Consider the following 26,180-nt stretch of genomic DNA (forward strand, 5'->3'; position numbering starts at 1 on the left):
CCTTGTAGAATGAATCATTTTTAGATTGTGGCATAAGTCTTATAAAAACCTCTCAAGCTCTTTTCATCTATGATAGAAGAGGAGGCCAAACTTTGCCCTCACCCACCTGTTCTTAACTATAGACTACCCTTGAAAAGCTCACCTTTCCACCCATGTACTTGCCTTCATCTTTGACTTAGAGGTAAATATGGGTTGATGGCTGCATGGTTCCTCTAGATTCAGGAATTTCAGGGAAAACTCAGGGCTTTGTCCTAATCTCCAAGTTGGCAACTTTGGCTGAACAAATGATTAGTGGTTTGGATGTCCTTGGGTAAACATTCCAAAGATTTTGTGGAGTTGTCAGCATGATCATCATCTGCAAGAGGCATTATTTTCAAGGTCACTTACCCCTTTCTAAAGAGCATTGTGTATATATGAGAGAAAGTAGACATATATGAGAATGAAGGAGGGAGAAACATTTACTTCCTGTCTTCTAGTTAGTTCAGTTTTGAAGTCACCGTGCTGGTGGACTTTCAGAAAAAGATTCTCATGTAGCCTGTGTATAATTAGAACACTAACATTTGAGTTGGAGAGCAGAGGGGTCAACACTGCCCTTGGGCTCACAGTGAGCAGGTGCTGAAGGAGTTCTGGTAGTCTACCTGCTGATGGGCTTTGGAGATCTGTGAGCAGTGGGGAACAGCAACGGTAACTACAAGCTACTGGTTTCTGAAATGGAGAGGTGGGGGTAGGTGGTAAGAAAATTCACATTGCCTCTTGTCCTCATTTCATGTTTTAGAGAAAAAAGATTATTTAGCTCTATTAAGAATTAGAAAGCCTACATTTCAGTGCATGGTCTTGCATTGCAGAATTTACAGTCAAGAAAATGTGTTTTTGAAAGAGTGACTTTTGAAAGAATTGAAAAAATAATCCCTAATTAACAACCCATCTGTTGGAATAATTTTTTCCTCTTCCTGTTTTCACTCCACAGGAATAGAAGATAATGGTTCACATTTCATAATTAGTAAAATCTTTTTGAAAAAAAAGTTTTACTTCCTTGACCTAATCTTCATTTATTTTTCTTATAGAAGTGCAACATGTGAATCAAACTGTGTATGTCCTCACATCAACCAGGATACACATACCTTTATCACACAGTGGTTCACAGACTTCTAGTTTTAAAAAATTGCTTGGAATGCTTGTTTTAGGCATTCCAAAGCCCATTCCAAAGTTCCTCCCCTTGTCCCCATTGAAGATTTAGGGTTGGGTAATCTGATTTTAACTCAAGGCTTCGGATGCCTATGGTAGATGATACACGATACTTTATGTAAGTCGGTAAGATAATGGTAGCTCTTGATCGGCAAATGGAACTTAATGGTAAGTAAATTTATTACCTATTATGTCAAATATAACACATTAAAAGTTTCCATTACATAAAATTACAAAAGTAATTCTTAAAAGGTTTTCAAGACTCCACCACCCAAAGAAATGTCCATTCTGTAGGTGCCATGTGATACTACAAAGGCTGTCACTCAACTTTGTCATAAGATACGGGGACAAGCACTTAACTCATTGAGTTGCCAGCAATTTGCAGCTTTTTTTGTTCTGGCAGGGAGGTTGGAGCAAAGAACTATTCCTGGGTTTAATATTCATGCAGTAACTAAACCTGTAGTGCTTTTAGAAACTCCTGTTTGATGGTTTTGCTATCTTTTTTGCAGCATGTGCTCATTCCAATGTATATTTCATACTTGTATATTAATTTTCATCTTGCTAAGAGAATAGTATTCTCTTTGGCTTCCTCTCCAAAGCTGAAAAAAATTAGATTATACACAAAAGCGGCTAGTATAGCATTAATAATAGTTGAGAGCAGTTTGGGAGAGTGGTGGCTGTTAATGAGATTTGTGTGGCCTTTAGGTGCCTGGAAACATCTAGGCTCTGCTGGACAGAGGGGTAATATCTGAGTCTTTGGTGTAGGTGATCACTTTAATATCAAAAGGCAAAAAAGTTTTGAACAAAAGCTGTAAAGTAGCAAGTGGTACAGTCGGGTCTTACAAATCCTTCATCCTGGTTTCCTCCAAACGTTTATGCAATGCTTGGAAAATCAGTGATACAACGAATATTCTTAAAACTAAATAAGAATACTAAAGTCTCTCTGCTGTTGGTGCAAATTACTTGTTGCATGCGGTGTAGGAAATGGAGGACATGGAACCACCCATCCTTCATAGTGTCCTTGTCCACTTAATCGGTTTTGGCTAATACTCATAGAGCATTTATGTACTCTATATGCAAAATCACTTCATTCTTTGGACAATTTTAGGAGGTATGAACTATATCACATTTCAGATGAGAATGTAAAGATCCAGAGAAGCTAAATGATTTGAGCCCAGGTAGGCTGTCCTAGTGGTACTCTACAGGAAAGCAGGTTGGCGCCTTCGTCGCCCTCTTCCCCCGCCCCTTCCCACCAGCTCAAGCTAGCGGAGCGAAATTCCCCGGAGCAGAGAGCCGCCTGGAGAGCTTGTCAAAATGCCGGGCCCGGACTCCATCCCCGGGGAATCTGGAGTATTAGCAAACTCCTTAAGTGATAATGATATAGATGGGGAAACACTGCATTCGAGCAGATTAACCTGTCACCTAAGCGCTGAGGAGATGGGGCGCCCGACGGGTCTGAGCAGCTCGCCGCGCCCTGGGGCTGTGCTGAGCTTGGGCAGATGCTGCCCTCCGGCGGCCGCGCCGGCGCAGTGCGACCCCGCTTTGCGGCTGCGCAGTGCCGCCCTCTGGCGGCCCCACTCCTTCTTCCCATCGGCCTCGGCTTGCGGGCCTTTCAAACATGGAGGAGCGGGAGCCGGGGGCGAGGTCGGCTCGCGCCGGCAGCCCGGCACGCCCGCCCAGCCCGCGGCTGGACGTCAGTTCTGACAGCTTCGACCCGCTGCTGGCCCTGTACGCGCCGCGCTTGCCTCCCATCCCCTACCCCAACGCGCCCTGCTTCAACAACCTGGCCGAGTACGAGAGCTTCCTCAGGACCGGGGTCCGGGGCGGCGGGCGCGGCCGCGCGCGGGGCGCTGGCGCGGGGACCCCTGCTGCGGCCGCAGGGCCCTCCGGCAGGACCCGCCGCCGCCCAGATGCGTCCGCCCCGGACCCCGAGCGCATCCAGCGCCTCCGCCGCCTTATGGTAGCCAAAGAGGAAGGGGACGGGGACGCCGGGGCGCGCCGGCGGGGTCCGGGTCGGAGCAGGAAGGCACCGCGCAACGTGCTCACGCGAATGCCCCGTGAGTCCTGCAGGACGGGCGAGGGACCGGGATAGGGCGGCTGTCCGGAAGGTGCCGGCCGGGGGGCGTTTGCAGGGTGACCGGGGCTAGGCGCGTATCAGGGGAAAGGTCTTGGTAAACGGTGCGAGATAATCGGCGACCGTCTTGAGTTGCAAAGGGCTGTAAGGAGGGTCGTCTCGAGCAGTGAAGGGCCTGAGTGGTAGTTGGGGAAGAGTGGCAAGGCTGTGGAGGGACGGCTGTCAGGAGCTACGGGAGGCGTCTGCGTGGGGAACGGGTGTAGGAGGTCTGCAAAGCTAATGGGGTCCGTGGAAGTGGCTGCAGAGGTGCTAAACCTGCAGAGAGGATGTGCAGGAGTGACAGGGCGTGTGGAGAGGTGGGGAGTCTTGGAAACGGGACATGATAGGGAGTGTCTGCAGAGGTGATGAGACGTGTTGGGGACCAGAGACAGAAGGGAGGGTCACAGACAGTATTCAGGAAAGGAGAGTATTTCGTTAATATTTGGGGATGATGGAATGGATTGTGGGGAGATTTGGTCAGACAGCACAGGGGGAGTACTTTAATAGCCCGTGCCGTACCTCATTCTCATTCTCAGGTGCTAGAAACAGGAGAAGTGCCGCAGGGTCTTGATACACATATGTTCACATTACCAAATCACAAGTGCTGGAATGCAGCAAGCGCAAAATGCCACTGAAACACAGACACTGGTTTACAGCCTCTGCCAGGATAGGTGCAGGACTGTGTCTGTCAGGCTCCTGTTATCAGATGCACAGGTTATTTTAAGTTCTTAAGGTGTAAATGGCTCAAGGGAATTTCTTGGAGCCTCCTAACAGATCCTTAAAGTAAAGCTGTAACCAGCAGAGGTTGCTAATGTGTGAGTTAGGCCTTCTACAAATGAAATAAAAACAGCCCAGGGTTATCTTTTGTTATCTGGCAAGCAGCTCTGACATCTGCCCTGTGAACATAATGACCTACTTAGGCATTCAAAGCATCTGTACCCTGATAGCTAAATTATAACATTATTAAATTACTGCCTTTGGAATGGAGGATTGTGCTGAGCAAGGGGATATTTTGTTTCATTCCTAGAAATGTGTTTTATTAAGAGAGAAACATCCTGAAAAGCTGTGTGTTATTAGGGGTGCCTTTGTCAGATGACTTACTGAGCTAGAGCATCTCTGCCCACTTGGGTGCACCCCAGACTGCCTGCCCATCTATGATACAAAGAGAGTATGCATGTTCCTAAAGAGAAGTTTGGAGGACCTTATTTTACCTGGACTTTTTGCCATTATCAGATCTGTGAAATGTACCCAGAGTCTCAGATTGTAACATTTCTGTTTTGCCAGTTACTGCTTGATACCAAGATGGTGGAGACATATTTCTGTGTGGTGGGGGATTTTAGCTTTACCTATGGAGCGCTTTACTACCAGCTTTGTTGGCTTTCCACAATTAAATACATAACTGGAATCAAGATCTCAGAATAAGCCCTACGCACTGAAAATTTTAATCATGCCACTGTAAACAGTTGGTGTACGTGATAGAGATGAGTAGACATCACAAAGAGTTGATGATCTTCAGAAAGCAAAAAAAGTACAGAAGAATGGGTGATGATTAATTTTATTCAAGAAAAAGTTTCTACAAGAGATCAACTAAACTTAGGTCTTAATGTAGGAAGGGCATGGTTAAGGATAATAGTAATTTAATTTAAAATCAGTCTATTGAGGTATAGTTTACAAATAGCAACATTCACCCTTTTTAAATGAGTTTTAACAAATTTATAGTTGTGAAATCACCAGTCAAGATACTGAAAAAAATCCATCACCCCAAAGTTTCCTCATGCCCCTTTGTAAGTCAAGTGATAGTTTTATTGTTGCTGATTGTAAGTACCATTATTAAGTGTGTGTTGTACAGTTTGCTAAGCCTTTTAGATGCATTAGACTTCATTTTACCCTTAGGCACTGCTTTATAAATGAGGAAACAATCTTATTGAGGTTAAGAACTTGCCCATGGTCACATACTAGCTAGTTTGCAACTCACACTTAATGTTGGGTTTACCAGCTACAGGGCCTATGTGCTTAACCATTATGCTTGTCAGAGAGGGAGGAGGAGATATGATGCATTCTAATGTTGCTTGCTTTTTTTTTTTTTTTGGTGGGTGGAGGGTGCCACATATGTGAGGCAGAGGGTGTGTGTCTAGAGCAATGAGAACTGAACTTGAGTCCAGAGAGGGATTTATTAGAATGCTTTGAAGACCCAATCAGAGATTTTCTGTTTGACTTTGTCACGGCAGAGACTAGAAACCATGGTGTATATTTCAGATAAAGCACTTCTGGGCAAATGTTTCTAATAGCTAAGTCTCTAGCAATAAATTGTAAATAAAGAGGTAGAGTACAGCACAGGCTCAGGGGTTCGCCCACTGGCCTATTTTTGTTTTAAAAATTGCCTCCTCCACTTTCTAGCTGTTTTACTTTAGGCAGGTTACTTAAAGTCTTTGGGGTCTGTTCAGCTGTAAAGTGTATCTACCTACAGTTGTGAGGTTTAACTTAGTTAACCCATGCAAAGCGTTAACAACATTTAAGTTCCCTAGCACATAGGGAAATTCTCAGTGAAGGTTGAATGTCACTTACTGTTGTAAGTTGTTATGCATTATTATTTTTAGGCTGTCATAATTAAAAGCCCCAGGTCACGAACTGTATTGAATGTTGGCTCAGCTGTTTACTAGGCAAATAACCTTGAGCAAATTCTTTAAACCTTTCTGAACCTCAGTTTTCTCATCTATAAGATGGGGTGAAATAATAGCATCTATGTGTTAGAGTTGTAAGGATTTAAAAACTTATGAACATAAAGTTAAACTTATGACAGGGCTGGGCTCATAGTGAGGGCTTAGTAACTGATGATGTGATGATGACGATGGTATTGTTGATGTGAGAGGGGAAAGTGGGAGACTGCCGAGTAAACCAGTCACCAGATAAGGCTTTGGATTGGGCTGTTGGTTGCAGAAAGAAGAAGGAAAGGGCAGGTCCTATTTACTGAGAATCTTCTATGTGAACTTAGTGATGGCCGCAGCAGGGAGAAGTGAGAGTGGAGTTTAGAAGGCCTGGATTTGGAAGGGTGGAAGGGTGTGACCCAGGAATAATGGCAATGGAGAAGGGGATTTGGCTTTTGGCTTTTTTTTTTTTTCTCATCATATTAAGTTTAGAAGCCTGGCTTACATATCATTTGGAGTTTGTCACAGAGGCAGCCAGGATTCAGAATGTGCATTCTGATTCAGAATATGGAGCTCATTTTTGCCTTAACAGTTTGCTCTGATAGGTGGTGCTAGTGTTGTATTTTTGATCATTCAAGGAAAGAAATTCTTCCTAGAATCATATCTTATTTAATCTTTGGAAGAAAAAAAAATTAAAGAGAAAGGTACAGATGTGAGAGTTGAAAGACCTGAGTTTGCCATTTATTTAACTAGAATAAGACACTTCTGTTAAGATGTTTGCTTGTCCTTCCTCTCTACTTTGAAGGTGCAGGGGGAGAAGTTGTACCCCTCTATTTTTCAAGTTAGAAAAAAAAATGGTCTTTCCACTGTTTGTGTAAACACATATATGGGGGCTGGGGACAGTGACTGTGTATAGACAAAGGGATTAATTCAGGCCTCATGATCAGTTTCTAAGAAATTGAATTACAAAGACTTTTTCCTGAAATGAATCTAAGTTAACTAGTCTAACCTCATTTTATGAATGAGGGAACTTGGACTTGTACAGAACAAGTTACTCAAAGGTCCAAAGAATTCTAAGTTATTGCTGGAGGAAGAGCAAGTGATGAAAGTCAGACCAAGATTCTCATGTTCCTTTCCAAAGCCACTGTTTCTGCCATGTGGCCTCCAACTGTGCCTTCTTGCTGAATCTTCAGTCTGACATAGGCTCCTACTTCTCATCTGCTAAGTCATTTTGTTCCAAGAGTATTTTCTTTTATTAATTTGTCAATGACATCATTTATAAGCCAACCCATGAGTGAGGGATAAGGAGGTCAAGAGTAACCAGCATAGTTTTCCAAACTGAATTGCAGGGCTGTTTTTCTCTTTTATACCACTGGAAACAAAACAGATTTTTTGTTTGTTTACTATCAGTGGTAATAACCTCCAAAGAATTTTACCTTGCAAACTTGGGAGGGAAAAGACTGAGACTCCTTATTCATGAATGTGAGAGTGTGTATGATATTCCTTTGGGAGGTTTTATATAGTATTGTCTTCATATTCTGAAGGCTAGATTGACATGAAATAATAAAAATAAAATTCATCCCTGCTCCCAAGCTTTGAAAAAAAAAAAAGTCCACCACAGTAAAAGCTGCAGTTTATAGTCTAAGCATTCTTCTCATGAATCATCATAGTGCTCTTTTTACGTGATGCTTATCAGTAGTCTCATAGGAGCCAGATGCTCAGCAGGTTCCTCTATACCATCAAGGCTTGGAATACCACCAGACCTCTTCCTCCTGGTGTAAAGATGATGTACACGAAACACTCATGGCCCCAGAGAGCTCGTGCATGGAGTACTTTAGACTGTGGGGGCCAAAAGGATATTCTTTTCTAGAGGATTGCACATGTTTCAGGGCAATTGTGTTACACAGTTTGTTTCTTTTTAACATATGAACAAAGTTTTTGCTATTTTGGAAGACTAGAGCTGAATATGTGGCACATGAGAATTAACTTGAAAAAGGTTGTCTTAACAAGGTGCAGAACTGTGAAGAATCTAGCTGTTAATGTGTACATTTAATGTGCTTTTTTTTTTTTGGCCCCAGAAAGTTTTTAAATAAATGACACCTTAAAATCAATGATATCATAGAATATAGGATATACAAATAGTGAAGCATATCGATGATAGCCACACACATGGCTTATCCACATTCTGGTGGGGTCTTATTTCATCTCAGTGTGTTGCCTTAATTAGCTGCGTTGCCCATTGGACCCTCCTGTTGCACAGCAAGGTTGCCGCTATGCTGTGTTGCCTTGTGTCGCTGGAGATGGTTGGGTGGTCTCGGTTGTTGATTCTGGGAATGAGAACATGTATTCATGCCACGCTGACTTCTTCTCTTGTTTCAGTTCATGAAGGCAGCCCTTTAGGTGAACTCCATCGTTGCATCCGGGAAGGAGTGAAAGTGAATGTTCACATACGAACTTTCAAGGGACTTCGGGGTGTATGTACAGGCTTCCTCGTTGCATTTGACAAGTTCTGGAATATGGTAATTAAGCCTTTCTCAAGGGACTGGAGAACCTCCTAGGGATTAAATCTTTTTATATGTCTAAATGACCTGGGTAACCTTATTTAGAAAAACCTGCAGAATAACTTCCCTGAAGTACTAGAATTATTGCATTCTCTTGGCCAACAACAAAAAGTTATTTTTATTGCTTCCTTTTCCTTAAGGCAGTGGTTTTCACAAAGGGTGATTTTGCCCTCCCCTCCCTGCCAGGGACATTTGGCAATGTCTGGGGTAATTTTTTGACTGTTACAGCTGTGGGACAGGGTGCTACTGGTATCTACTGGGTAGAAGCCAGAGATACTGCTGCACATCCTACAATACACAGGACAGCCTTCCAACAAGAAAGAATTATCTAGTCCACAATGTCATGAGTGCTGTGGTTGGGAAACCCAGCCTTAACAAATAACTATTTCATCTGTTTCATAATTTCATATGATTTTCTACCAGCCATTCTTTCATTCATTGAAAAATATTGTTGACTTCCCACTTTGGCTGGGCACAGTGCTAGGTACAGAAATTTCAACACTCACACTCTCCAGTATTTAGGAAGATAGATAAGGATAATGGAGAAGTGGGCACTTTGCACGGTGTTCGTTATGAAGGCTGTACTACATGTCTCCCCTTCTAGAGGCTTATTGTCTGTTTACTAGACACTTGTAGGAGAGAAGGGAAATATTATAACACAATTATAATTTAAGGCAGTTAAAATAGGAACACCAGGGCCTTCTAGTGTTTCTTCTGCATATGTCTTCCATCTCAAACTTTTCTTTCCTCTGTGTTTTACCCCCATCAATACATTTTCCTGGAAAATAATAATAGTTGCTAACATTTATTAAGCACTTACTATGTGCCATATACTGTACTAAGAGCTTTATATATATTATCTCAATGAATGAGCTGCTCCATTTCACAAATGAAGAAACTGGGACTAGAGATGTTGAAGTCCGGGCCCAGACACACAGTCGGCTAGCAGAGCACTAGAGCTTCGTGCGGGTTTTCAGGTCTCTCTGACTCCTCAGACCACATTATGGTATTCCCATCATTATGGAATCAGAAGACCCAGATTTCAATCCTAGCTTTACCTCTTGGTAGCTGTGTGACTCTAGGTAAGGTAATTTCTCTGAGGCTCAGTTTTCTCATCTCTAAAATGTAGGAAAAAATATTTTGCTATTATAATTTTACCTTTGAATGAAATGAATTTAGGAGAACATATTTGATTATGGTGTGGTAATAATAATGCTGTCAGCTTATATTTGTAGGGTGATTTATACTTTTCAAACTAATTTGATACACAATCTTACTTGATCCCAGTGGCTATCCTAGGTTGATCTCTTAGTGACAAGAGTTCACCAGTAATTCTTGTGTAACTCTAGTTAATATCTATTATTTGCTATCATAAGACATAAAATACTTCCTGAGGAAGGGAAAGAAGAAGTAGGATAGTGTTTCTCAGATACGGTCTAAGGACATACTGCACCAGAGTCATGGGGTTTCTGGTTAAAAAGAAGGTTGCTGGGCATCATCCCAAACCTACTGAGGCAGAATCTCAAGGAAGTAGCTGTGGATTTATATTTTAATGAGCTTCCTAGATATATATGAACACTGAAAGTTAAGAACGTCTCCCATGTATTTGTAAAAGCCCCTTATTATAAAAGAAACCCATCCTATAAGGTGGTAGCAGGTTGGAAATCCTACTCAAAGGGTGCCAAGTATTACCATTTTTTCTGTCCAAGAGCTGAGCCACCTGTTTAGTTTCGCTACAATTAGATAGTATTCTGCTTTTTAAATTTTTCCCTGAAAGCTGTAAAAAGCTGTATTTTTAATTCTGCCTTACTGTTTCCCTTTGGGCTGTTTCTCTAGGCACTTACTGATGTGGATGAGACCTACCGAAAACCTGTTTTAGGCAAAGCATACGAACGGGATTCTTCATTGACTCTTACTAAGGTAGACCGTTCCCCCTGATGTACCAAGAACCCAGCATGCTTCCAAGCTTAGGCATGGAGGTCACTGAGCCTGGTGACCAGTGCTTCCTAGTGGGAAAGCCCTCTTGCTCTCAACCATGTGTGCCTGGACCAATGTCTTCACTAGTCTTCCTTCTCATGCATCCAGCTAATTGCTGAGAGTCTGTGCTGCTGACCTGCATATTATTTGAGCAACAGGTTTCCTCTTGTAAGTCTTTAGAACTTTTTCTGTTATACACCATAGAAATAGAAAATTCACTATAGCTTTTTAAAATTGCAAAGCAAGGAGTCCACAGAGCATAATTAAGGAATCTTGTACTTTCTCTGTATATTAGAAAGGGGTTGCTGTAGACTAAAGAGAAAACTAATATTTGTCATTACTTTGCCTATAGCTATTTGACCGACTAAAGCTTCAGGATTCCTCCAAGAAGGAAACAGATTCAAAGTCTGCAGTTGAAGACTCCACTCTGTCCAGATACTCCCAGACATCCACTTGGAAGGTGGCCTCAGTGTGGGGAAGAGGAGACACTGACCGGGGCTCCCGCAAGCGTTCCCGTTCCGTCCCGTCTTCCCTGCAGGCATCTGCAAGGGAGGAGTCCAAGTCAGAGCTGTCAGGGAGGACGACACGGACAGAAGGGTCAAGTGCTGGAGGTACCTTTTCCAGGGCTACCACCCTTTCCAGGGGACAGCCCTGCAAAAAAAAGCGAAGGCCCAAAGTTGATTACCAGCAGGTATTCACTCGACATATAAATCAGATTTTCATTCGAGGCGAGAATGTCCTGCTGGTTCATCTTGCACAGTGACCATCTCTGCCTCACATGAGCATTGGTTTTTAGAAATAAAATGCATGAATCGCTGCTATACTGTATCCTAGTATCCCAGGAAAACTCTGAGTTGAAATGTGTCCCTCTGGTCCTGCATGTGCAGAGCATAGAGCCAGGCTCGGGCCCTTGGAGAGATGAGCTCCCTCAAGGGGACATAGGCCTTGGGAGGTTAGATGTTGCCTTAATATCCAGGTAAAAGCTGTGCAGAGGTATAGGCATCTGACTTGGTATCGTGGCCTGTCTACTTCAGACACTCAAACCAAATATAAGATCTTCCATTTGAATTAGGAGTCATGGTGAACTGGTTGAGTTCATGAACTGAATTCACTCCATAGAGACTTATAGGATGAGGGAACAACACCTCAAAAAAGAATGATCTCATTTCTAAAAGCTAGTGTTACAAGTACTCATGAATTTGATTCTAAGAGTAGCAGCATAAATTGTGCCAGAGCCAGCACCCACAGCTTGTAACTGACCTTTGAATTTTGCTCTACACCATTCTCTCTTGTTCAAGAAATATAATTTATTATCTTTGAATATCTGTAAGACTAAGAAAGCTACCAGATTATGTAAGAGTGTATTTAGATAGGTGGTACTGTCAAAGCATCCAGCAATGAATGCTCTGTTTTATCCCTCACTTTATTATGGAAAGTTCTGTGGGGCCTCATCAGTCTTCCCCTTACCAGAGGTAGCTTCTGAGAATGGCTCACCACATGGGACTATAAGGTGCTCACGTGGTGGCCTCTCGTCCTTTTCTGTCACTTCCATGGCCTGATGCTAATGCATGTGCCCTGTGTATTGTCCCTCTTTATGTAGTGTGACCTGTTCTATGAACGTTATGGCAGGAGACTGTGACCTTGACGTCTGGCTTCAAAGAGTTCTGCTTGAACTCAATAATATAAATGTATCACATGTCTGAGAGTCCTTTCCAGGCATGGCTGGCCTGTATAGAATAGTTTTCAGAATGGTTTTGCCATGAAAAAGGGGTGGTACTTTTATTCCCTTGTGTCAGGCCACAGAGGTTCTCACAAAGTACTTGTATATATAAAGGACACTTAACTCACATTCTGATTTGAGTGACAAGACATCATAGCACCCTTTAATACTTATACTTGAATCATATTATATGCTTTTTCAATTAGCAGTGCAGAGTAGGTGCTACATCTTGACACAGACTGTTAGGCAATATTGATTTTTTGTTTCATTTATATTTGTATTGTTTTGGATACCTTATGTTCAAAGTGAGAATAAGAAATAACTAACTAGTTAAAATGTTTGAAAAGAAGACCTTCCTCTGCTGTGTTTGTTGTGTAACTCAGCTAAGCCTGTTGAGAAGTAGGGTGAACAGAGTTTAGGAAGCTAGGGTACCTCATCCTTCGGCGGGGCTACTGGCTCATCACACAGTGAAAGGAGAGCAGGCTCAACTTCTCTGTGCTTCACGTTTTCCCCAGCAGACACCTACCTCACAGGGGCACTGAGACAAAGAATTTTAGGAAGACATTTAGAAGTCTCTAAATGTATTTAAAGTGCCATGAGTAATTGTTACAGACTCTGTATCACAGCTTGGTTAGAGTTCTATGTCTTATGAGCAAGGCAGGTACTACATAAGAAAATAATCTCTGTGGGTGTCAGAATTATGATCTTGTCATCAGAAGGCAGTGATAGCTTCAGGAACTGTTTTCCGTATTCTCTTCCTTTCTCCTAAGGGACAGTGGAAGTTCTCAAAGAATATCTTCAGTAAAAAAAAAGTAACATTGCTGCTTCCCCCATCTCCCAGCCCCAGAACCCTTTTCTGGTCATTTTCAGGAAGTATCTCTGGAACTGTTCAAGGGGTTTACTTGGCAGTACCAGAGGGAGAATGTGCATCTACAAATGGCACACCCCCAAAGGGGGCTTTTGGGGCTGTTCTGTATTGTTTATTTGTTTTTATTTTAAAGTACATTTTAAATATACTTATTAGAGCCAGATCAGATGCATTGAATATTAGGGAGGTTTCAGATTACAGAGTCAAGCAGTTATCTTTAGAATCTGCCATTCTAAATTATTTTCTAAATAGTGTGTCTAAAATCTCAGTTCCCCAATTAATAATTGTATTGTTTAATCATCAGGCACCCTGCCTCTGCCTCTTTACCAGTCTCCTGGTTTGACTCTCCCCATCTGTTTGCCCTCCTGTCCAAGCTAGATGCTGGAATGGACACTAAATTTTCACAATAAAGTAAAAAATTTGGAATTAAGAGGAATATCAGTTTCCATTAATTTTAGTGCCCGATTAACCTGATTTACTTTAAACGTATGCTGGGTTTCATGTTTGCATATGATTTTCAATTATCCATAGATGGACTGATTTTGTACTTTTCTGCCCAACTTAACAATTCTGATTCTGAATATTATTTTTAAATTGTATTTAAAATTGAAAATTATTTTAAAACTGCCTTATGTGCCCATATGCCCCCATTTATTTGTTTGGTTTGGACAGTGATTCTAGAATGAGTACTATCTAGTAAATGTGTTATTTTGTACAAAGCATGATAATTATTTTGAGAGATGTCAGGTTTTAGAAAAAGTATTGCCTTTCTTTATTATAGGAGAAATGTTTCAAAAGTAAGAAAAAATAGGTCGTAATAATGTTATGTGTGGTCAAAAAATGTCATCATCTAGGACATTATAATAAGTTGCTATGGAAATAACTGAAGTCTTCCTCAGGAGAAATAAAGAAAACAGGAGAGTAACGGCCAGAACGGTGGAGTCCTGGTGGCCTCCAGCCAGCACACCTGAGGGGAGCCCTCGGCAGCTGCAGTGCCCCAGAACTGGCTTCTAGTATTCTCCACGGACTTGGGCTTGGGACACATGGCAGGAATAGTACTTATTTGAACATCCAACTTTAGTTCTTCAAAGTAATCTCTACACAGGGGGACATGTTTCCAAGACAATTCACAGGCCTACCTGTGCACTTGTTGAGGACTTCTCAGGAGTGTCCAGCTTTGCTAGATGAAAACAAAGGATTGAGCAATGGAAGATATGGTTTCACACCCAGAATGACTTCATGTGCCTTTCTTTGTTCATCAAAGTGATTCTACTGCTCTACCGCTGGGAGAACTTGCCTTTTAGGTTGTTCCAGTATTTGGGACGCATTTATGCTTCCTTTCAGAGACGATCTTAGGGAGAGGTGAGCGTGTGTGAGATGGTTAGCCTGTGCTGCAAAGGTGTCTGCCATTACTTTCTGGCGGCAATGTGAGGAGATGGATTTAAGATGAGCCTTTGAAGTTCCTGTCATGATTTCCTGGGCTCTGAGGAAGGGTTGAGCCTCCTTTACTTCTCAGTGTTTTGAGTATTTTTTGAATGTTTGTAAGTTCTCTTGCACTCCTCTAATAAAAATGAAAGCACTCTGTCAGGAAATGACTTTGGGGTACAGAGATCTAGGTGAAAAGAAATAAATACTTGAGACTTTCAACTGGTCTTTTCTTTATTTGGAATAAAAACTAGTTTGATAAGCTTCCAGAGTTAGTGCTGCTTTAAAAACACTCTCTGGAATGATGGGAACTGTCCCTCAGGAAAGCTATGAGAGCTATTTCCAATATATTGCAATTGCTTTTGATTTTTAGTCCTTTGGAACAAATGTCTGATGCTATGTTTTTAGAGCTGTGGGGGAAAAAATGTCTAAAAATTCTGAAGGGTAGTATTTAAACAATGATTATCTGACTGAATTATGTATGAGCTGGATTCTAGGGCAGTTATCCAGTTCTTTTTGTATTGTCCTAACAGTAAAGCAGATAGTAAGTGACTTTACATGAAAAGTGACTTGCTGATTTCATACTGACATTGAAAGACATTAACCTTCTGTTTGACAGCTGGGGAATACCCCTTTTCCCTATGACTTATTACTTTTACATGAGGCTAAACCTGGATGATTCTATGTACTTATAATCTCACTATCCATATACCAGCTGCTAAAAAAAAATCATGACTTGTAATCTTGTCTTGAAATTACTCATAATTGTTAAGTTCACAGAAACCCTTCCTGTTTAGGGAAGATTGCTGCTAATAACGTCAGTTTGCAATGTTCTGCTTTAAGTATGTGTCATATGGGAGTCTAGAAACTATAATAAATATGATTGTACTAATGCACTGGCTGCTTTGTCTCCACTGATTTTGGGGAGCAGTGGAGGGGAGGATGCAGGGGAGTCTGTTAACCAAGTGAAGATACCAATTTAGAAACTTAAAAACATTGCAAGCCTTCTTCAATCTCATTATTGTAACTTTGTGTCTTTTCTGTACCAAGGTCCACACATTTAGATCACTGTCCTTGAGACAGCATTTGTTCTTGAAAGTTTGTTTGAAGTTCTTGCTTAGAAAAAGAACCTGGCCCAAATTGTGAATTATCTCTTCTATGCCCCACGCATTGGTAATTGCCCTGTGAATTTATTCTACCTCATAGTTTACCAGCATTAATCCACTTCTCATAATCTGCTGAGATCACCATTGATGCTGTTCCCTTATGAGGATTTTACCACGCTTGATCCTCACATGGTTCCAGAAATGTTTGAATCTGCCACTAACTTTCCTCTGTGCATGTACAGGAAGTGAACTGCCCAGCCACATTCATTCCTTGATCTCTTCTATGTGAGAACTGAGCTACCTGTATGAGGCAGACAAACAAAAATCACACTGATCCTTGGAGAGTGAAGCCTCAGAGTAACTGTCAAGACCCCATTCTCCACTTTGAAAGAATACATTAAGTTGGATTTATCTGACATATAGGAAATTTCTAACCACTGTACATTACGAATGTGAGACAAGACTCACATGCCGCAGTCCTGGCCCCTGCTTATTTGTTTTGTATCTTATAGACTTCTGATTAAATGAGAATGTCCTCATTAACCAACATAAAGGCAGAAGAGTCAGCTAGCTTGACATTTAAAATGTACAGTGACAGTTAAATATTGGCAGGGGGATGGAAACCAGTGGAATGAGATACACATATTACTCCTTCTCTATGCGTCCTGGGTAGGAGTGTGGTAAGGAAAAAAAGTCCGGTTTGCTCAGACACATTGTCTTCTTGGATTTAAGTGAAGTGTTTTTCAGTCTCCCCAGTTAACACTAGATGGCAGTGGGTTAAAGAGAACTGCTTAGCCAGAGGTTCTAGAAGGACCTGAGTCTCCAGATCTTCAATCACTGCTGCAATTCATCATTAAATGCTTCCCAGTCTAGATTGAAGTATTCAAAGAAAAAGAAGCTATTATCAACCCAAGTGGCAACATAAATGTTTCTTACAATATTGAATTTGCCTAAGGTGAATCGATGACGATCTGCCAGTGAATGTGCTTGGGGATCAGTGGTGAGCAGAGATCGCCCAGTGTCCACTGTGTCAGGGAGTCTCTCGCTCTTCTCACATCATGGGGTTCCTCATTTCTTCTCAGAATATGGTCAGCTCCACCCAGCCTCTTCGCAGCTGCTACCTAAGGATTCCTCCAGGAAAACTGTCTTAAAGCTCCTGTTTTTAATAGCCTCTGTCCCACTTTTGGAAACAATTCAGTTCTACCCAATGTTGATGCCTGAAAGCCCAGTTGTGAGAACGATGGTAGCTCTCTTTTATGATTCCATGACCAGAACTGAGCCTGCATTTCCAGATTGCAAGCAAATCCGCTCTTGCATTGAAAGAAAATTCATAGAAGACACAGAAAAGTCTGTTGTTTAGGCTAGGCACCTGGTGTGGCAGGGGTAGATGGGCAGTACTAGTAATTCCTAGCACTTCATGTCAAGGCCTTCAAAGGCCTTCTCTCCTGTACCTTAAGAAATAATTTCCCAGCAGCCTAGCGTGAAGAGAAATATAGTATGTGAAGTAATAGATATTGGTCTAAGTGAATAACTAAAAATGAGATTCTACTAGCTTTATCTCATGCCTTTCTTTCCAGTGTTCTCCAACACATGGGAAGAATGCTTTCTCTCGGCCTTAACTCTAAATGCATCTTATTAAGGAAACTTGGTAAGTCTAAACTAGGTATGTGCTAAAGCTACAGAAAAATAAAGATTACTTGGAGGCCTGTAGTCTTTCCTCTGAGACCTAAAAGGGGGCACAGCAGAAAGGTTTGGCAAGCGGTCTGTCAATCTTGTAGAATTTCCTTTCAGCTTAATGATCTGTTAATTTCCAGAATATGGCAATCCTGGGGGGAGCCCACTATCCACAGATCTTCCACTAGTTACTTCTGAGCCTCATTTTCCTGATTTCCAAAATAAGGATAATACCACCCGCTGCATCAGTTTGGTGACAGAAAGTGCTGGCCCAGACAGCAAGCACTTAGCTTGCTTTGTGATGTTCGGCACCACTTTGCTCAGCACTGTCCTTCACTTCCCAGTGCTTGTGTTCCATATCCTGAGATCAGGTCTGACAATTGGACAGAGCAGAATGCTATTGTCATCAGTTTTTTCTAGCACACAAGTGTCTGAAAGATTGTTCCCAGGTTTCCTGAGTTCTGTGCACTTCCTCATTTGGCTCTCCCTGGGTTAAAACTTAAGAATATCATCAACTTCCACACTGCTGGGAGAGCTGTGTGCTCCCCTAGGAGTGACGTTAGACTCCACGGGACATTCATTAGTTGGGGTTACGAAAGGACCACAGGCCACTGGAATGGTAATTTCCTACATGGGACCCCAGTGACCCAGAGTGAGCTAGCTCAGCTGGTCTGAGCATGTGGCTAATGAGGGAAGGGTCACGGTTTCACTCCTATGAGGGCCAATTAGTGTCACGTGGAAAAGCATGCTCCTCGAGCATCAGGCAGCAGCCTTAAGTGTGTGGCACTGGTGACCAGGATGGCTCACTGTGGCCATCATCACTGTCGGAAACACAACCCAAAACATACATCTTTCTTATTATTACATAACCCATTGTTTCCAAACTTGTCGTTTGCACAGCGCCTTCACAATTTTTGCTTTATCCAAAGCACATCCCTGCATTTTTACTTATTTGGTATTTTTCTATAAGTAGACTCATTTTTTACATTACACTAAAAGGAAGCTGTGCATTACTACCATTAAAGAAAAATAAGTAAATCTGCCCTAAAATTAAAGTGCATATTAAAATAAATGCACACTGAAATGAAAATGTCTTCATACCATCTGCAAACACCTGGCCACAGGTGATCAAGGCACTGCATATTAATTAATGTTGAATGTACATAAGCTGCATGTGTTATATAACACACGCACTGCTCTGTCATAAAATGGTCACATCAGCAGTGTTATGAAGCAATTGCTTCAGTGGGAAGAGTTGGGATCAGTGACTGGGGAGTTTCACACTTGAATCTATGAAATTATTCTTGCAGAAATTCCAGCACCAAAGGTCTTCCTAATAGCCATTAATGTGTAGCTATAAAACCTAAACTGAACAAATCCAGGGTATAATTTACATCTAGCTTTTGCTCAAAAGTCATGGCTTTTGTTCGCACTCTCCATTGCACTATCATTAACACTGTGCTGCTTACACATCCTTATCATTATCGCCCATTTTATGATAAACAAAGCACAGACATGCCAGGCAGATATGTCGACTCCACGTCTTTATTCCTCTCTAGTCATGAGCCAGTTGGTGCTAATATCCCTCATTGGCCAGTTCCTTATGGAGATCAAGTTATAACCAATAGTGGTGCTGGTAATAAAAATGTATTCTTTATGAATTGAGCATGTTACATCCAATCCACTTAAGAAAATGCACTGGAGGACAGATACATGAAAAGACACACACACACACACACACACACACACACACACACACACACACACACACTTACTTGGGCCTCTTCAGGGTTGAGAGCATGCCTGGCCTATTTCATTATTTGAGGTTCCCAATACATTAAAAAAATGAAGAAATGTCAAATCAGAGTTGTAAATGTGGTATATTTTAAAAGTTCAAGTCGAATGATGAACAGCTTTCAGACCTCTCTGTGAGCGGGTTTGTAGCCTTACTTGAAGGTAAAGCCACAGTCTGTATGTGAGGTCTATGCATCTGATGTCCAAAGGGCCTCCCTCCCCACCTCCAGGTCCAGAGATGGGTTCTGCCAGGAAAATCAACTTACATAGGGATTTGGGTTCAATATACCATAAGTCAGAGTGCGACAATTTAGCAATGTGGAAACACAAAGTCATCCCAGTCATAGATGGGTCAGAAAGTGAATAGCTTTCATGTTCCTTCTTATGTGTCTCTTACCTTGTGGATTCTTGCTGCAACCACTTATTTCAGTGCTGCTTGGGTTACCCAGCTTTGATAGTTTTCTCATCTTCTTGGAAAGCCATTAATTGGTAGCAGGGGGGCCAGAACCATTTTATAAGTGCCAGAAGACTTACTTAAATCAGAAAATCAAAATATTAAGCGGGAATGCAGTTACAGCTTTCTTTCATTGCGTGTGGACCTGATGACTATTTTAACTACAAGAACTACTTTGAATGACTGCACACACACACACACACACACCGTAAAGAGTAGGGAAGGGACTCCATGCTGTTAACATCTACAAAGTTCTCGTTTATGATTCTTGCTGGAACCGCAAGATGGGTAATTGGGGAAATTGTGTATGTGTTCATGTAAAACAGTATAAAATAGCATTTATGTAAAAATAATCTATTAGGATTCTGTTTGTATGGCCTTGTTCAAAGATCAGTACAAACCTGTGATCTTCATCTCTGAGGGCAGAAAGCAATTAGTTCATTTGGTATTCTGTGTGAGAAATCTAAGGCCTCTTCCCTACCCTTGCCAGATCCAATTATGCTTCAGCAAGTCCTTGCCCCCTTCTCCTCCCCTGTCCCCAGACCAGAGTTCATCTGAGCACATCTGTCACTCCATGAAAAGGTTTCGGCAGAAACTGCCCTTCCTGTGCTAGACTCATCTGTCCTGACTGGTTTAGAACTGTTTTTACTTACTTTAGTTAATATATACATATGTATATATACACATACACAAACATCTCCACATTTAGATACCCTTATATATTAATATATGTGTGTCATTTAATAGAGAGACCAACTATGACATAAACCAAGACTTAAATGGAGATTCCAACTCCAAAATGGTGGGAAAAACTGCCAGGGGAAGAGCCCAGAAGGATTCTGAATGTTTCCTTCTAGATCCACATTCCAGTTCAGTCCTCCTGGGATATAACCCTCAGTGATCATAGCTCACATCTAGGGGCTCTAACACCAAATGGGTATTCAAAATCTAATACTAACAGTTCATATTGAAAAATATTAGCAAGGACCTAGTAGACCCATTTCAGATCACAGAGATCTTACCAGAAAGTCACTTACCTGGGGACACGTCCTGTACAGCACTGCTCAGGTGATAAGCCATACCATCTTGAATTGCATCATTGATGCCTCAGTTCTTGGGGAAGCTGGAAGCTCTGGGCATCACCTTCAGCCACAAGCATCAAGACCTTCATCAGGGCCCCTTGAGGGTAGCTGAATGGAGCAAGGTACAGAGGCATGGTTCGTGGTCACATAAGCATGCCTGGTAGTCACATAAGCGAGCCCAAGCCTGGTGACATCCAGGTTGTCATGCTCCATGATGAGGAGCTGAGAGCAGCAGCTAAGAAGTTGTCTTCACATCTGAAAGCTGGTGGTGGCATATGCTGCTACCCATCAAGGGCAAAGGTACAGGGGAGCTACTGAAGGAGTCCACATTGCAGGTGGCCCAGATGCCAACATCAGAATTTGCAAGGGCCAATGGAAAATGAAAATACAGAGCCACTTGTTCAAAACCCATTTCATGATGGCAACAGCAGAGCATTAATCCATGCATGGAGTTCATCTATGTGTGGGGCCCTATTCAGCTTCACAGACCACACCCCCATGAAGTCAGCCCTGCAGGAAGCCCAGCACCAAGCCAAAGTGGAGCCAGTCAGAAGTTCAACAGGACCAAGGAAAGGGTGGGGCAGGTCTTAGCAGGCATGGCACTGAATCTGTCCTCACGCATACTGGGTTCTTCCCCCATGACTGACATGCCCTTTCAGTGGTGTCCAAGTCGGCTGTTCTTAGTAACTATTTTAACTACATGAGTGGTCTACAAATGTTACTTTGAAATACTTTGAGAAAGTTCCCAGAGATTTGAAGTCCATTTATACAATCTCAAGGAATTTCAACAGTGCAATTGTCAGTGAAAGAAAAGGAAGGACTGTTAAGAGTCTTTTAAAATGTCTCAAATGTTGTAAAATTTGGAATGCTTTCAAACACTTTTTAAAAAAATATCACTTGTGTGAACAAAGTTTATGGTTAGTAATGCTTATCAAGACTTTGAAGAGACTATGATTTAAAAAGTCTTGATTGTATTTAAAAAGCCTTCATTAGCAATTGCTATTTCGAGCATGAAATCTGATATTAAAAAGCTATATTCATAAAAAGCAAATGCAAATTTCTCATTAAAAATTAAAGAAATTATTTTTTGGAAATTTTATGCAATTTCGGTACTTAATATCTCCCCTAAATTTTGAATTTTGCTTCCTTATAATTATATAACAAAGAATGAGCAATGAAGAGTTTTGCCACACCCCATATAGATGCCTCAAGTCCCCTCTAGTTTACCCAGTGTATACCTTAAATTTTTATCATTTTCTATGTGTGCTATGAAGTGAAAAATGTTAGAAGCAGCTGTCTAGCCAGCAGCTCTCTCAAGAAGTCTGAAGCAACCCATCTGCTTTCATCCACTGGTTGGGGTGAGGCTATTAGAATTTGACTTGAGGAAATCAAGGCATGAATGAAACAGAGTTTAAACATGGTGACAATTAATAGTATTTCATAGATCTTTTGGAATGCTTACATGAGATGCTGCATGTAAAGTGCTCAGAACAATGCCTGGAACATAGAAAATACTCAATGAATGGTAGTCACTATTCCCTGGCACCTTGGATATTGAGTAAGTTGACAGGTTCTGTTGATTCTATGTCCGCAATGCCTTGAATCTGTTCTTGACCTTCCTTTCCTTTCCTCCTATTCTACCCCACCATAATTTAGCATTTTATCACTGCTCATCTGAACAATTATATTAGTCGCTTAATTTGTCTTTGATTTTCCAGTGTCTTCATTTTTGACCCATCTGGTTCAATTAAGATGCTTTAAGCTGCAAGTAACAGAATATCCAACTAAAACTTACCTTTTTATATATTAAAACATCCCAAGTTTCTAGAGTTGGTTCATCAGCTCAACAAGATCAGGGCTGTCGGGTTTAGGAAGTGTGTGCTGTGGTTGTTTTTTTGATTTGCCTTCCCCCTCATGGTCTCAATATGGCTGCCATAGCTTTAAGTATCATATCCACTAATGATGACATAAAAATACATGGAGGAAAGGAGTGTTCTCCTTGTGTGTCTCTTTTTATCAGAGAGGAAAATTCCTCTAGAAAGTTTCTTAAAGTTCCTCAGAACAAATCCATTATAAACCAATTACAGGCTAGGGGCAAGGGGATTACAATAATTGGTTTAGACTTAATCATTTGTCCCTGGGCCTGGGCCTACACTCCCTATGCATAATACTAGTACTATACCAAACAGAATTGGGGTTCTGATAGTCAGGAAAAAGCAAGGGCTGTTGGATAGACAACCAATAATTTCAGTCAGTCCTCACACATCCTGCTTAAACTAGCAACCTTAGCCTACTGCATAAAGTCCCAATCCCTTTACCCAAAAGTGAGTGTTTTGTCCCTAATCTAGCAGAAGAGGTCAGATTTCACTGCAAAATTCTCTCGGAGAATATTTTGTTTTTCCTTTATAACGTGTTATCTCCTTTTGTAATTACAAATGGATTTTGGCACTTGCATGACTAGTATCTCTGTCCAGCTAACTCCAGAAGTATAAACTCCATTAGGACCATGTCTGTTTTTTACTCCCCATTACACTCAACACCCAACACAGTTATTGGAAACAGTAGGTATTAATTAATATTTGTTGAGTGAATGAATGTCTATACCTGTCAAAAGTAGCAAACTGCAATTTCAACAGTTAGAGATTTAATCTGGCAAAAGTAGATTTCTATGCAGCTATCAAAAGAGCTTGAAAGAATTTGGTACCTCAACATCACCAACATTTTGTTAAAGGACTAATTGCCAAGCCCCGTGTGCATGTGGGACCATTAGTAATTCTGTAGCTATGCAAATTAAAACAGTGATGTATGATTTATAGCTTTAATAACATTCTGAAGGCTCTTAAATTTTAATCACTTGCAACATCCTTTTTAATATTCAATTACTTTATTAACTAATTAGGTCACTTGCTGAAGAAGCACATAAGGCTGGTGCTATTTTAATATCAGCTGAGCCACACAAAATACCTTTGAAATGGTGCAAATGGTTTATTTATTTTAAACAGATCCTTAAGATGCTATAATTAGTAAACCAATTATGAAAAAAGGCCCAATAGTGATAGATGTACAAGTACAATAGCAGTGTTTGATGGATTAGTCATTTTTATACACATACATTAAGGGGAAAAACTTAAATGAAAACCCACCGGAAAAAGTGTTTTCCTAAATAATTAATTTGTGCAATGGCTGATAAACCTATCACAGCAAACCTAACTTGAGGCTTGTTCATTACACAAACCTGTAATGTGTACTTTCCCTTCATCTAATGACACTAAGGATGGAAAATCCACAGCATGCTAAACTTGGTGGTCCTTGATTACTTACAAAGGCCTTAATTTGAAGACTGAGCTGGGCATTTCATGGCTTATCAGTGCATTGGAGTAGCTGAGCTTCCCAAAGGAGAATCAGAAGGAGACATATACAGCATCTGCAACATCCCTGCATACTGATTTCTCAATACCATGTTATGGCCTTCAAAGCAAACAATGTGAACAAAGAAAGCTGAAGCTGGACCTGTGGGGACTGTTCACACAATATTCTCAAAGAAGACTGTGGATTGTAGCACCAAGCATGCATGGCTAATACATGGAGATGGGACTGTGGCTGAGGTTTGGTAGGGGGCAGTTCTCAGGCTCAGATTTTTGGGATGAGGGTGAGGCAAGAGGAACCAAATCAGGGCTGGGAAAGAACATTGTCAAATTCTAGAGGCCAGGTCATTTTTCTGGCTACCAACCACATAATAATAAAAGCATAATAACCACCCTTTATTGAGCTTACCATCAACTTACTAGACACTGTGATGTTAGCTTGTATCATCTTCTTGGATGTTTTAGGGTATTTATTTAGTCAACATTTATTTTCTAAGCCCTTTCTGGGATCAGGCACTGTTCTTGGCACTGGAGATACTGGGATGAAAGGGACATACAAGTTCTCTGTTCTTGTGGTGTTTACATTTTACTGGAGAAGAGAGACAAGAATCCTACAACTCAGGGAAGCAAAACATAAACAATAACTTTAGACAATGCAGAGTTCCATGAAAAAAATCCAACAGGAGAACAGCGGAGTGATGGAGAGTGCTGGGCAGCTCCTTGTGACTGAGTCATCAGGGAAGGCTACTCAGAGGAAAGTAACATTTGCAAATGGACAGGAGGGTCTTGAACAACTTGGCTTTGTTCTTTCTCCTGTGTCACCAGCTGTTTTCTGCTTTGTGTTCTTTTCAAATCAGTGGAGTGACCAGTGAAGGCAACTGGGGCTAGAGACAAGGAGGTGGGACAGGGGTGAGAGTGGCAGGTACCAGAGAGACTGCAGGAAACTGAAAGAAAGCATTATTGTGTTGCCATCATTATCATTACCATTGTTTGGCAAGTGCAGGCAATCAGATGTTGATGTGAACTTGTGTGCATTTTGCAATCAGATGTTAATGTGAACTTGTGTGCATTTTGTTGTTAGCGTGCATGTTAGGGAATATTGACTAGGGCGAGGTGAAGAACTGCACAAAGAGCTGTTTCTCATCCCTTATGTCTTCCTGCCACTGTCATGCTCTGCAAGTGGTTACAACTATGTTTTCTGTACTTCCAGTCTGTTTTAGCACCTTCATGATGTGTTGATGGAATTTTAAAATATTCATAAATTTCCACATTGTCCCACAGGTGCTGAGTTCTTTGGGAAGAACAAACCAGTCCAAACAATAAATCTGATGCTGGTGTTGCTCAAACATGTGGGGAAAATATCATTCTGCCTGGGTCCCTAAGGGAAAAAAACAACAGAAAGGACCCCCCAACATGCTCTCAATGTGACGTCCACAGCATTCCAGCGAAGTGTGCCCTCCCCAGGCTGTTTATCTGGTAGCCACTGAGGTTTCTTTTTACACCCATGGAGACCAATATAAACCCAGCTTCCAGCCCAAGCTGAATTTTCTGTAAGAAGTGTGTTAAGAGTATTCTTCATTCTTTTCAAATGAGACCAAAAAAAGGTGAACTTTAAGCAGATCCCTCCATTAATAAAGAACCACTTAGGTGGATGAAGTCCCATCAGAATCATGGATAGTTCTTCCCCTCTTCACCAGCCCGAATGGATCCTGATCATGAACATAGTGAAGGAGGGTACTAGTGATATTCCAGTATGAAGGAAGAGTTGTGAATTTTGCAAGTGAACTTGAACAAGAAAAAGCTAGTTCTCTGCCTTTTTCATATCCTTGAAGACTAGAAGACTTTTTCAAAGTCTTCACAAAAGTCTCTCTTTAACCACCACATGGTTCAAAATAAACTACTCTTACTCATTTTTTGTTCCCTTTAATCACTAGCATTCTAACAGCATTATAAGCTGTGAATTGTCATTGCAAATGTCTATTTCTACCATATTGAATATTAAATAGATCTTTTCTAAAAAAATGAATTACTACCAGCCATTTTATAGAACAACTATAAATGAGTTATAAGTGAATACTAAGAAAATTTGGGAACAGAGTCCATCTGTGATGTGGGTCTTCTTTCCTTTATTTTATTATTTTTATTTTGATATCATTAATATACAATTACATGAGCAACATTGTGGTTACTAGATTCCCTCCATTATCAAGT

At 41.2% G+C, this 26,180-nt stretch overlaps 1 protein-coding gene across 2 annotated transcripts; it reads left to right on the forward strand.

Annotated features, from left to right (window-relative positions):
- The first annotated feature begins 2,782 nt into the window (after positions 1–2,782).
- Positions 2,783–15,390, forward strand: LSM11 (LSM11, U7 small nuclear RNA associated). Of its 2 annotated transcripts, XM_017679926.3 has the most exons (5): positions 2,783–3,242; positions 8,323–8,462; positions 10,341–10,424; positions 10,834–11,092; positions 13,969–15,390. In XM_017679926.3, exons 1-5 carry the CDS (start codon positions 2,804–2,806, stop codon positions 13,992–13,994), a joined length of 948 nt encoding a protein of 315 aa, XP_017535415.2. In that variant the 5' UTR covers positions 2,783–2,803; the 3' UTR covers positions 13,995–15,390. The 2 variants fall into 2 exon arrangements, with proteins under 2 accessions (XP_017535415.2, XP_036881072.1); XM_037025177.2 differs by having other exon boundaries at positions 10,834–15,390.
- Positions 15,391–26,180: the final 10,790 nt, after the last annotated feature.

Source organism: Manis javanica, chromosome 1 (genome assembly GCF_040802235.1).
Source record: "Manis javanica isolate MJ-LG chromosome 1, MJ_LKY, whole genome shotgun sequence".
In the NCBI taxonomy this organism is placed as follows: Eukaryota; Metazoa; Chordata; class Mammalia; order Pholidota; family Manidae; genus Manis; species Manis javanica.